Source organism: Crinia signifera, chromosome 8, assembly GCF_055691185.1.
Source record: "Crinia signifera chromosome 8, ASM5569118v1, whole genome shotgun sequence".
Classification (NCBI taxonomy): domain Eukaryota; kingdom Metazoa; phylum Chordata; class Amphibia; order Anura; family Myobatrachidae; genus Crinia; species Crinia signifera.
Window position 1 is genome coordinate 152163796 of NC_139224.1, and position 13608 is coordinate 152177403.

General features: G+C 42.1%; 1 protein-coding gene across 4 annotated transcripts in view; it reads right to left on the reverse strand.

Moving 5' to 3' along the window:
- LOC146026608 (vitamin D3 hydroxylase-associated protein-like) overlaps window positions 1-13608 on the reverse strand; it is a 125847-nt gene that overhangs the window by 74779 nt on the left and 37460 nt on the right. For all 4 annotated transcript variants that reach the window (XR_014454496.1, XR_014454498.1, XM_083157420.1 and 1 more), the window contains exons 5-11: window positions 12820-13026; window positions 10622-10662; window positions 9028-9152; window positions 8374-8499; window positions 6929-7026; window positions 1378-1477; window positions 992-1035 (exon numbers count right to left, since the gene is read on the reverse strand). Coding sequence is in view for 2 of the 4 variants with exons in the window: in XM_083157420.1 (XP_083013546.1) it covers window positions 992-1035; window positions 1378-1477; window positions 6929-7026; window positions 8374-8499; window positions 9028-9152; window positions 10622-10662; window positions 12820-13026 (741 nt within the window). In the remaining 2 variants the exon portion in view is untranslated. The remainder of the gene's footprint in view (window positions 1-991; window positions 1036-1377; window positions 1478-6928; window positions 7027-8373; window positions 8500-9027; window positions 9153-10621; window positions 10663-12819; window positions 13027-13608) is intronic.

The following is a 13608-nucleotide window of genomic DNA, read 5'->3' on the forward strand; positions in this document are numbered from 1 at the left end:
CGGAATATACCAAGGGTATCCCATGACCACAAACCATTGTGCATTCTATACTTCTTTCCACACCTCACTACCAGGGTGTTATCGCTCAACCACTGTTCACTACAGTAACTACTGTACACAGTGGATAGCAGCATACACCAGGGATAAAAGTGAAGGAGTACTCTCTACTAATCACCTATATCTGTTCGAGGTTCTCTCATTCCCAGGGGACCCGATACCCGACTCTGCGCTGTCTTTGTATAACAGAGCCAGGCAGGTTACCACTGGAAACAGCAGAAACCCTCTTCTCTGTATCTCCATACTTGTGACGCTCTCGGGGTCCGCTCAACTGTGCATTCACTGACACCTGTCACATGCACAGGCAGCAGCCACTCCCTTAGCACTAAAACTCAGGTATTTCATCCCTACCAAATCTTACTCTATCATCTAAAAACTTGAGTGGAACTTACAAGCAGCTACAGTGTTTCATGTCCAATTAGACATTTAGACACAACAGGTGACAGTGATGGTATTGTTACTTACAGGGGGTTAATGTTGCAACATACCGTAAATAGATATTTATCTACAACTAGAGATTATTGACGGTTGGTGGAGGCGTATTGTCTGAAAGAATTTTAGAAATTCATCTGAATATAACCTCAATACTTATTACTGATTTTTTGAGGCATTTCTCCTCTTACAATCTTCAGACATTTAGAAAATTATATTTCACTACTTTTTCTATTATATGTTATTGTAAATGTTGTCTGTATGTCTTTGTCTTATGTCCTTCATTTGATCCAATCCTAGGATCAATTTTAGTATCAATAAAGTTTAAATCTTAACAGTTACTAATTATCTTAGAAGGCTGTGCCCCACCCGGGAGACTTTTTTGATACCCTCTCTTGGATATCCTACTTTTTCGTTCATAATGAATGTACTGTAAATTAGTCAGGTCAGTGATAGTGCAAAGCATTATGGGAAAGAGCCAGTAACAAAGCCCTCATCTCACCTCACTCCACAGTGCGCTTCCAGGTGATTTGCAATTCGTGGGAACTAGAATAAAATATAAATTACAATGAGAGCAACCAAATTGCTGACAACAAAATATGAAGTAATTGTGCGACTTCCACTAACTTCTGTAAAATGCTCCAATTGTGCAATGTGGGTACATTCAATGCGGAGGATTTTCCACAATATATGATATTATAATACAATCATAATTTTACTCAACTTTAGTCTGTTTATGAGTAAAAAACTGATATTATTTACTGTAATTTTGAAGAATGAGTGACATAAAAAGAATGATTTTATAATGAAGGTCTACTAATGATTAACAAGATGGCGGCTGGATATGATTGCGATAATTCTCTTTAAGCAGAAATTAGTTTTACTTACCATAGGTCTCATAAATAGGGACATGATTTTCTTCACAATGATTGGGATGTTATACAGGGAAATCTGCTGTTTCAGGTTTGGGTCCACAATGTCGCCTTTACTGCAATGTGCGAGAAAGGACAGGTCAGTAAAATCTATCGGTGTGAAACCTCGGAGGTTAGCAATAGGCACCAGCGGAATTGTGAAATGGAGTTTAGGCCGCATGCGGTCTTTCACGTGTTATGTATTGCATGCAACCACGTTCCCCGCCGCCGAGAGAGGGATCTGAGATGGATGTTAAACACGATTTCTCGGCCTGGTCCATCCGGATCAGATCAAATTGGCCCAAATGGGACTAGTGTATGGGGGCCTTAGGCCAAAGCTTATGTAGACTGGCATTCAAAACTGGTAAGCCAAGTCCAGAAAGTCTGTGATGATGATGCAGACCCTTGGCATGCGGTACTGCTTGCAGCCCCTGCTCCACCTCCCACACACCGGCAGCATGTCAATTATTGTGACTATGAGCAATCCTGTAGGACCCATTCTCCACATCTGCAGTTTCCCAGTTAGATAATGGGTTTAGCGTGACTGCAACGTTAGTCCATTTGTGAGCAAATCAGCAGTATTATCTTCATTCACTACAAAGGTTACACCAATATACCCTACCGATACGATCCCACGGATGAAGTGCTGTCTAACAGCAATGAGCTTGGACCCTCCATGGTGCTTGGTGATGTAGTGCATTGCACCTTTGTTGTCACATTCCACATTTATAGTCTCATTCTGAATAAAAAGACTCAATTCACACAAAGGCCTTTATTCTAGTTGATTCGGACGAATGCGTATTTCGGACAGGAACCGAGTTTTCTTAGCCCCGCCTACCGTACGGATTGCGAGTGGATGTTTCATGTGAACACCTCCTCCATCTGTGGGAACCTCCCCCATCCTCCGATGGTCGCCGACCATTGAATGATGGACCGAGCAGTCAGGCAGCACCGAGTGCTCCAGACCACTCAGAGATTTTTCCCTATGAAAGCAGGGATATGTGCGGGCAGTTGACACCCGGCTATGTAAGTTGTCCGCCCCCCACACGTGCGTCATGGCCGCATTACCATACGTACGCCCAGAATTTCCATGTGAACACCCATGAAACGTGGGGCGCACGCATATGTCAATTAGCTCAAACAACCCTTCACGCCCCTCTCCACCCCCTGCTCGGATGGTTCCGTACGATCGTTTACTGCACTCCGCGTTCGGACGTGCAAATACCAAACATCGGCCGTCCAACCGCACACGGAGCCGTCAGACTCAATCAGAATAAGGGCCAAAGGGTGAAATGCAATAACCTGCAAGGTGCAGGCAGTGCAGGGCTTTACTTTGGGCCTAATTCAGACCTGATCACAGGGCTCATTGTGTTAGCAAATTTGTAAGCTTGCGAGCAGGGCCCTCCTACCTTTTGACTGTCTGTAAATACCCTGTTTGTTGTATCCCTGTCTCCTTTTGTAAAGTGCAGCGGAATATGCTGCGCTATATAAGAAACTGTTAATAAATAATAAAATAAATAATCTAGTACAAAAAACATACAATGTGCTACAGCACCGTGCTTTTTGTACTAGAGACGACGCAATCTAGTGTTAAAAGCAGGGGCTGCACACAAGGGCGTAACTACCATAGGTGCAGGGGGTGCAGCTGCTATGGGGCCCAGAGCTGAGAGGGGCCCAATTTGCCTGTCAAAGTATCATGTGCTGTAAAATTTTTCAGCATTAGGTGATAAATAGGGGCCCTTACAAACTTTTGCTATGGGGCCCACATGGATCTAGTTACGCCACTGTGCGATGGGATATGCACAGGAGAGCGCATCTCATAGCACTGCCTTGTCGTACAGTGTATGGGCACCTTTACATTTGTAGAGAGAGATTCGGGAGAGTTATTTTGATTCTGTGCAGGGTAAATATTGTCTGCTTTATTTTTACGCTGCAATTTAGATTTCAATTAGAACACACCCTGCCCAAATCTAATTACACATGTTACATCTGCCCCACCTGCAGTGCAGCATGGTTTTGTCCATTTGCTAATAAAATGTGCCCTGCAGTCAGGTCTGAATTAGGGGCTTTGTGCGAGTTTGCCCATATTTTTAAAGTGGCAATCATTTACATGGCAAACCAAGCTAGCGCCTTAGTCAACCCATTGGTTTTGTAGCTGCTATTTTATACTTTGAAAGCATTGTGTCAATGTCTCAATCAGTGACAGTCCCTGTCTCCAGGTTCTGTAAGATCCTCAAGCTTCACTGATGATGTGCAGAACTTAGGTTTATTTATTTGACATTTCCTATGTGCTTGTCTTGGCCTAGTAACAGATTATCCACAAATGTGGAGCTGGTGAGACAGAAGGATATAAATAAAGGCACCTGGAAATCAGTTACCATACTGCTTCTGAGGAAGGTGTGAGTGTACGCACTGAAATGCGTTGAGCTGATGCGAAGACTACTTGTTAATTCACAGACTATACCAGACAAGCCTGACCTCTCTATTGGGTAAATACCAACCCCTTGTTGGGAAGTATACCAGAACTCTTTATTCACATCTTGGTCTATACCTTTGCCCACTTTCAGTTTTGATAACTTACAAGTGAACCTGATTGTACAATTGACTGTGCATTGACCTCAATAGAAGGGTGCCATTCCTTATTTCAATTGAAGTGCCTTGTGGCTCCTGAGTCTATGTACCAATAATCCCTTATGTGAACGGGACACTGAATGCTCACTCATTTTTCCTGTCAATCTTCTTTTGCGGTATTTGTATCTCAGTTTGCATTTTGAGGATTTGTGTCCAACCTTATCACATAAAGAACACCTGTACTTGGGCCTTTTGAGCTTGGTATACCTTGTATTTAATGCAGTACTCTCAGCACTTGTTTCAACTGGTATACGGTTCAGGAACTGCAGCAGTTTAGTCGTAATACTGCTGCTGTGCAGTGCATGCTCTGTACTGATATAAATGCAAGACTCAAGGTATATGTAACATGCAGTATACTGTGGCACCTATTGCACCTGGGCACATTTCTTGTTGACATGTTCTTATGGTGTGAAACTTAAAAAGTTAATAAAAGGCAGAATTGTGAAATGAAGCTTGGGCTATGCAGTGATCCCTAACCAGGTTTGAAGGTTTATTGTGGAAACAGCAGTGACCGTAGTAAAAGTGGTAATGGATGTAGTGAAGGTATAGTCATCTAACAGTGGTAACGGCAGTAACAGGCAATCACATTTATAAAGGAGCTAGCTGCTGCATGTGTAAAGAGACAAGATGGAGCACGCTCAATCACTCTACCGGTGGCCATCTTGCTAAAGTTCTAGCCAGGAGATGCACTGTTATTAATGTAATTGCAGTGTTACTGGTTATACTATAGGTCCCTTTTCAAGGAGTAATAAATACTCAGGTCGTACATTATACAAAAGCTTGGTGAACTCTGTACTGTACTATAGTATAATAGAACAGGAATAGTAAAATAGCAGTATTAGCAAACTGCATCCAGAACAGGGTTTCTTCCTAATATTTTGATTATAGATACAGCATCTATACTGGTTATAGTCGCAGCACCTATACTGTTTGTAGACACCACATCACTATTGGTTATAGACACAGCACAAATATTTGTTATAGACACAGCACCAATGCTGGTTATAGACACAGCACCAATTCTGGTGATAGACAACACACCAAAACTGGTTATAGATACAGCATCTATACTGGTTATAGACACAGCAGCAATACTGGTTATAGACACAGCACCAATGCTGGTTATAGACAAAGTACCAATACTGTTTTAGACACAGCACCAATGCTGGTGATAGACAACGCACCAATACTGGTGATAGACAACGCACCAATACTATTTATAGACACAGCAGAAATACTTGTGATAGACACATCACCAATACTGTGTGTAGACACCCCATTACTATTGGTTATAGACACAGCACCAATGCTGGTTATAGACACAGCACCAATGCTGGTGATAAACACAGCACCAATACTGGTTATAGTTGCAGCACTAATACTGTTTGTAGACACCACATCACTACTGGTTATAGACACAGCACCAATGCTCGTGATAGACAATGCACCAATACTGGTTATAGACCCAGCATCTATACTGGTTATAGACACAGCAGTAATACTTGTGATAGACACAGCACCAATACTGTTTGTAGACACCACATCACTACTGGTTATAGACACAGCACCAATGCTGGTTATAGACAAAGCACCAATACTGGTTATAGACACAGCACCAATGCTGGTGATAGACAACGCACCAATACTGGTTATAGATACAACAGCAATACTCATAATAGACACAGCACCAATACTGGTTATAGACACAGCAGCAATACTCATGACAGGCACAGCACCAATATTGGTTATAGACACAGCATCTATATTGGTTATAGTTGCAGCACCGATACTGTTTGTAGACATCACATCACTACTGGTTATAGATACAGCACCAATGCTACTTATAGACAAAACACCAATACTGGTTATAGACACAGCACCAATGCTGTGATAGACAACGCTCAAATACTGGTTATAGACACAGCACCAATGCTGGTGATAGACAACGCACCAATACTGGTTATAGACACAGCACCAATGCTGGTGATAGACAACGCACCAATACTGGTGATAGACACAGCACCAATGCTGGTGATAGACAATGCAACAATACTGGTTATAGACACAGCAGCAATACTCGTTATAGACACAGCACACTGATACTGGTTATAGACACCACATCACTACTGGTTATAGACACAGCACCAATGCTAGTTATAGACAGAGCACCAATGCTGGTTATAGACAAAGAACCAATACTGGTTATAGACACAGCACCAATGCTGGTTATAGACACAGCACCAATGCTGGTTATAGACACAGCACCAATGCTGGTTATAGACACAGCACCAATGCTGGTTATAGACACAGCATCTATACTGGTTATAGGCACAGCATCTATTACTAGTTATAGACACAGCCTTACTACTGGATTATAGACACAGCATAAATACTTTTTATATACCCAGCACCAATAATGGATATAGACACAGCACCAATAATGGGTATAGATACAGCACCAATACTGATTATAGACACATCACCAATACTGACTATAGACAAAGCACCAATACTGGTTATAGACAAAGCACCAATACTGGTTATAGACACAGCACCAATGCTGGTTATAGACACAACAACAAAACTAGTTATAGAAACAGCATCTATACTGGTTATAGGCACAGCATATATTCATGGGTTTAGACAAAGAATTACTACTGGTTATAAACACATCATAAAATACTTGTTATAGACCCAGCACCAATAATGGTTATAGATACAGCACCAATACTGATTAAAGACACAGCACCAACACTGATTATAGACAAAGTAGCAATACTGGGTAGAGACACAGCACCAACACTGGTTATAGACACAGCAGCAATACTGGTTATAGACACACAGTCTCACATTCTAGGGATTATGAAACCCTTAATCTAAGGACATCATTAACTCACAATTTATCCACAAGTGTGGTTCCTCCATCTGCAAAGAATCCTCGTAAAACGAGTTCATTGAGGGCGTATTCGATTCTCGGTGGGGTGAATGGTACAAGCTGTTTTCATTTCAAGCAAAAACATTTTAAATTATTGTTATATTAGTCAAATGATCAATACATAGAAATTATTATTATCTTTGACTTATATGGTGGCACAAGCATTCTATTATACTGTACTGTACATAAGGATAAAAATCACAACACGAGGTGAATGCACATTCCTCCTTCATACCTTCCAACTATTCCAGGGTCAAACTATTTGGTCTGGGACCCCATCAGACAATAAAAATAATTACAGGACCCCAGCAAGTTACTGCAGAAGGTAATCACATGACATGTGTACTCAGCAGACAGCACCTACAGTACATGGCAAAATTGCGGAGGCACAAAATGACGTCAAGAGTCTAAAATAACAGACAATTCAACCGATTTTTCAAAATCCTTAAATCACTGACTAAGATTAAAAAAGTCATCAGCCTGATGGTCAGAAACATGGAGTCGCGACCCCATGCTGAGAAGGTCGGGACCCACTTTGGTGTCAGGACCCACAGTTTGAGAACCGCTGAACTATTCTGATTACAGTGTCAAAGTCCCACTGTCCCACCCAGGGGTCACACTGGGGACATTTTCACACATAAATTGTTAGTGTTAGGAAAGGCTAGGGACCAGTGTGACAAGAAATGCAGGCATAACATGTAATCACGCTCTAAATCATTATATATTAGGGGGCGTGGACTAGCATACACACAGCCACACCCCTTTCCTCATGCACAATTTAGTAACAGTACCCCAACTTTCTCCCTTTACTTATAACACTGTGTGACTCTTGGGAGCAAAACCAATACAGTAATGCTATCCAGTTATTGGATGTCACTGCCTCTTATGTTGGTTTGACACATTGTAATAAAGGTTAATTACCAAGATGCATCTTCACTCATTTCCACTCTCACAAGCAGAGTGTGATTCAGATTCGCCATATTCCCAAATTATCTACAAACTGAGGGGTAGATTTATTAAGCTCGGTGAAGTGATAATGTGGCTGGTACTTTATCACCGGCCAATCAGCTCCTACCTGTCATTTTTCAAACCAAGCCTGTAACTACACAGTTGAGAGCCGGTGATAAAAGTACCAGCCACATTATCACTTCACCACTAAATCAGCCCCCTAAGTTGTGTAAAGTATCACCAGTGTTTATACTTAGCGGGAGTGTGTAAGAATGTGCAGATATTCTCTTCACTTTGTAATAAGCCGTTTCATAGACTAGAGACTAGATTCAGGGGATATGGAATATTGAAGGTGTTAAACTGAGAGTGATATGTTCAGATATTCAAGTAATTGCTGTTCTACTAACAGGATAGTTAGGCATCTTCCCATCATAAATTGACAATTTCCCAAAGACTCACCTTGTGCCCGGCTTCCTCTAGGAGGGTCTTGGTTTCCTGGACGGCCCGTCTCATGCTGGGGTGGGGGAGAAAGTATCCGTCCGTGTCGTAAAACCCAATCGTCAGACGCTTTGAGCTGTTATAGATCTATAACGATGGAGTCACACCAAGAATCAGAACATCTCCTGCTTCACATTCATTACATTTCTTAATACAGATCAGTCATGTTGGCAACTGGTATAATATTTCCCATCATCTCCATCGGAGCAATAAGTGGACAATATGTCAGAATTGACAACTAATATGATGGACAATAACTAATATATGAAGTCTGCCGGATATGGTACAGTGTTTGTTAGTAATATATAATAGCCAGCGCTCAGTCCTTCTCATCAAAACTTATATGATCAAGAACATCATATACACGCCAACATAATCACCAAAACTCCTCCTACCACAGGTGCAAGGGGTGGGGCCCAGAGCTGCAGGGGGCCCATCTTTGCTGTTTAAGTAATATGTTTTACTTATATTTATTACCATCAGTTGCTAAATAGGGGGCCCTTGCAAACTTTCGCTATGGGGCCTAGTTACGCCCCTGCCTCCTATAGTCAATGTAGTGAAGAGCGGAATGTCCAAAAGAAAAAGAAGACGTTATTGCTCAGTCATATACAGTACCTCGTCTTTGAAAGGGACTGGGGGTACAGTGGGATCCAGCTGGAACATGTCATCACACAGCACGGCTTTCATAAACAGGGCCAGGCTGTCCACGTCCCGCGCCATTGGTCCAGGCATACACACAGCTATGAATACAAAAATCTAATTACCCAAGATGCCCCTCTACAGAGCAGCCAGTGAGATCACCTGAGAGAGGAGACTACAGGTGTGTCTGATTTACTTGTTTATGGCTTAAATGTAAAGTGCTGCAATTATTATCTATTATGTGTGAGGTGAACATCTATCTTCTTAATGATTTTTCTTTCTAAATGTAGACATGACTGACATGGAAATATTATCGGTGCACCGCATCTCCTCGCATGACTCACTGCACTCGCCATGCTTCGGGCACGGTTCTGCGCTACGCTCGGCACACTATTATATTCTCCCTTCACGCCCTAGCGCCTTGATGGCTAACCTTGACACTCCAGATGTTTTTAAACTACACATCCCAGCATGCTCTGCTTCAGTTTAGATTTTTTGGCCACACTAAGGGCCTTATTCTAGTTCACTATTTCTGACAGAATCCTTCTTAGATGGACAAAACCATGTGCACTGCAGGTGGGGCAGATGTTACTTGTGCAGAGAGAGAGTTAGATTTGGGTGGGGTTTTACTTCAAACTGATATCTATATTGCAGTGTTAAAATAAAGCAGTCAGTATTTACCCTGCACAGAAACAAAATAACTCACCCAAATCTAATTCTCTCTGCACATTTTACATCTGCCCCACCTGCAGTGCACACGGTTTTGTCCATCTTAGAAGGAATGTGTCAGAAAGAGTGAACTAGAATAAGGCCCTAAATCTGATGCAGAGCATGCTGGGATTTGTAGTTCAACAACAGGTGGAGTGTCAAGGTTAGCCATCAAGGCCCTAGTGGGTGGTAGGGTATTAAATACCACCCGTCAGCACGTCTACAGTATACAGGGTCGTCTTAGCATTAGAGCGGGCCCCACAGCAGGGTCCGGGCAGTGGCGTCCAGGCAGCGGGGTCCGGGCAGCGGCGTCCAGGCAGTGGGGATCTGGGCAGCGGCGGTTGGGAGCTTGTAGTGCTATTTGCCCGGCGGCGGGGTGGGAAGCACTGCTGATTTTTAAAAGACTGGCCGGACAATGGTTGGCATTCGGCTCAGCCAATCAGTGACAGCAGTCAATCGGCTCAGCCAATCAGCCAAAGCTGCTCCCCGGGGCAGCGCCGTCTTCACCATTGCGGTGGGCCGCTGGGCAACTGCCCATTAAGCCCAATGGGAAAGACGGCACTGACCTATACCATTGGAACTTCGCATTTGCCATGTAGCAAAAATTTTCATTTCCAGCACTCCACTCTGGCTGGCTGCTCCCTTCTCTCTGCTAGACCTGAGCCCAGAAAGACCAGGTGGAAATATCTGTCTGACACAGCCTATCTCTATTGTTCTGATCCCTAATTATATACATCCCTGGATGAATGTAGAAGCACACACACCACAGCCATTGCTGTATAATATAACTATAGCTCTATGTCTGATTCCAAAAGCAGGAGCAGAATTTTTTTGCTCTGAGAGATTATTAAATGTTACGAACCTGATTTCATGCCACTGACCGGAGAAGCCAATCCCAGGGTACTGGAAAAGACAAACGAATGGTCTCTTATAGTAAATATGATATAATGGGTATAACAAGACAAAAAAGCAAACACTCAAGAGCAGCATAATCTGATGCTCATTGCTGTCATTACATATAATGTAAGTGTAGTGATGTCATTACTGACAAGTGAGGCTTAGTGATGTCACACCTTAATTTCTAAAAGAAAAAAAGAAAATACCTCTTTTCTGTAGTTTAGTTATACTTATTTTATTTTACATATATTTATATATATATATATATATATATATATATATATATATATATATATATATATATATATATATATAATATATATTTTTTTTTCTTTAGTCCAAAAGTAAAAAACTTTGAGACCTATTGGGAAATGTTTTATTATAAATAGCATGATCATGATGATGAAGTTGATGATGATGAATAATAATAAAAATATTAAAGTTTTTTAGTGATTCAGCTACTTATAATAGATGCTATTGGTTGTAATTATTGATTATGGATGCTAGTAATACCACCACAAATAATGTATGCTTAGTGATATCATCACTGATAATGTATGCTTAGTGACATCACAATTGATAATGTATACTAAGTGATATCATCACTGACAATGTATGCTTAGTGACATCACCACTGACAATATATGCTTAGTGACATCACCACTGATAATGTACGCTTCTTGATATCACCATTGATAATGTATGCTTAGTGACATCACCACTGATAATGTATGCTTAGTGACATCACAATTGATAATGTATGCTAAGTGATATAATCACTGACAATGTATGCTTAGTGACATCACCACTGATAATGTATGCTTAGTGACATCACCACTGATAATGTACGCTTATTGATATCACCATTGATAATGTATGCTTAGTGACATCACCACTGATAATGTATGCTTACTGACATCACCATTGATAATGTATGCTTAGAGATGTCATTACATATAATAGATGCTAACTGCTTAGTGATGTTATATAACTGATAACAATTGCTTAGAGAGGTCATTATCTAAAAAAATAATGAATGATTCATTACATTTATAAGGATATTAGAAGCTAATTTTGGTACTTGTGGAGTATCACGGCTCCCACGACCTTCATTGTATGCTGATTATATGCTAAAAATCGCATCGCATCGCATTGTGGCATATGCCATATGTAGTGGCATACGATGGCATACGATGCGATACAATGTTTAACCGATTTTTGAGCATTTTAGCTCAAAAATTGTATGCGATCGCATCGGATGCCATACGATGGCATCCGATGCGATGCGATGCGATGCGATCGCACCCGATTTTGCACTGAAATGCATCAGAATGCATTGAAATGTGTATTAAACTTGTGAAATGCCCCCAAATGCCATTTTTCATAATGCACCACCCCCACTATCAACGTGAACCCGAAGCGTGGCGACCTACGACCTTTTCATACCCCCACTATCCACGTCGGCGTGGAGTTGAGAATAGAATAGTGTGGCGAGCGCAGCGAGCCCCGCGAGGGGACGCGGATACCTTCACAGCTATACATGTCCCCTCGCGGGCTTCACAGGAATCCGCGTCCCCTCGCGGGGCTCGCTACGCTCGCCACGCTTCGGGCTCGGTGGCTCGCTGCGCTCGCCACACTATTCTATTCTCAACTCCACGCCGACGTGGATAGTGGGGGTATGAAAAGGTCGTAGGACGCGTACCGCCGCCCCTCGCGGGCTCGCTGCGCTCGCCACGCTTCGGGTTGACGTTGATAGTGGGGGTGGTGCACTATGAAAAATGGCATTTGGGGGCATTTCACTACTTTAATACACATTTCAATGCATTCTGATGCATTTCAGTGCAAAATCGGGTGCCATCGCATCGGCGCATCGGATGCCATCGTATGGCATCCGATGCGATCGCATACGATTTTTGAGCTAAAATGCTCAAAAATCTGTAAAACATCGTATCGCATCGTATGCCATCGTATGCCACTACATATGGCATACGATGCCATGCGATGGCATACGATTTTTGAGCAAAAATGCTCAAAAATCGGTAAAACATCGCATCGCATCTTATGCCACTACATATGGCATACGATGCCATACGATAGGAGCCGTGATACTCCACAAGTACCCTAATTTTTTTATTTTTTCCACGTATGCAGGTCTCAACAAACCTTATTCTCTCCCCAGTAGGTTTCAGCCCACAGATCCCACAAAAGCTGGAGGGCACTCGGATACTTCCAACAACATCACTGCCCACACCAAGGATTGCACCACCCCCTGCAATTAGAGCGCCTTCACCCCCGCTAGACCCTCCACACGTCTTCTTGTGATTGTGAGGATTCAAGGTCTGTCCATAGATAGAATTACCACAGTCATAGCTACAGAAAAACACAATGAGGAGACGGGAGAAGAAAGTTATCCCTGCTGTTTTCTGATTGATTTATGATCCGATCCTTAATCATTCTCTGGTGCGCAAGTTCCTTCCAAAAGTAGCAATGAAAACATTATGTCATAAGCTGTAGAAAATCCATTTTCATTTACTCAGATGTGATTTCTTATCTATAGCGTGCTCCAAAAATTTACCCTTTTTTATTTTTAGATACTTTTAGAGATTGAGTTTCCACGCCATGTGGCGTGAAACGCGTTGCAGAAATACAAGTAGACCTTTTTATTTATTTTATGGTATATTCTATTATGCTTTATTATATCATGCCAATAAGTTTTAGTGATACTGTGATTCAAAAATATTGGGTACTTGTGAGTTATCTGGGCGTCCGATTTTGGGTACTTACGATTTGCATGCGATTTGCATGCGATATCGCATGCGATATCGCATGCGATTTGCGATTTGCATGCGATTTAGCATGCGATTTGCATAAGATTTGCTATTCATTTCATTACCCCACTATCCCCAAAGTGTGTCTATCAACGTGAACCCGAAGCGTGGCGAGCGCAGCGAG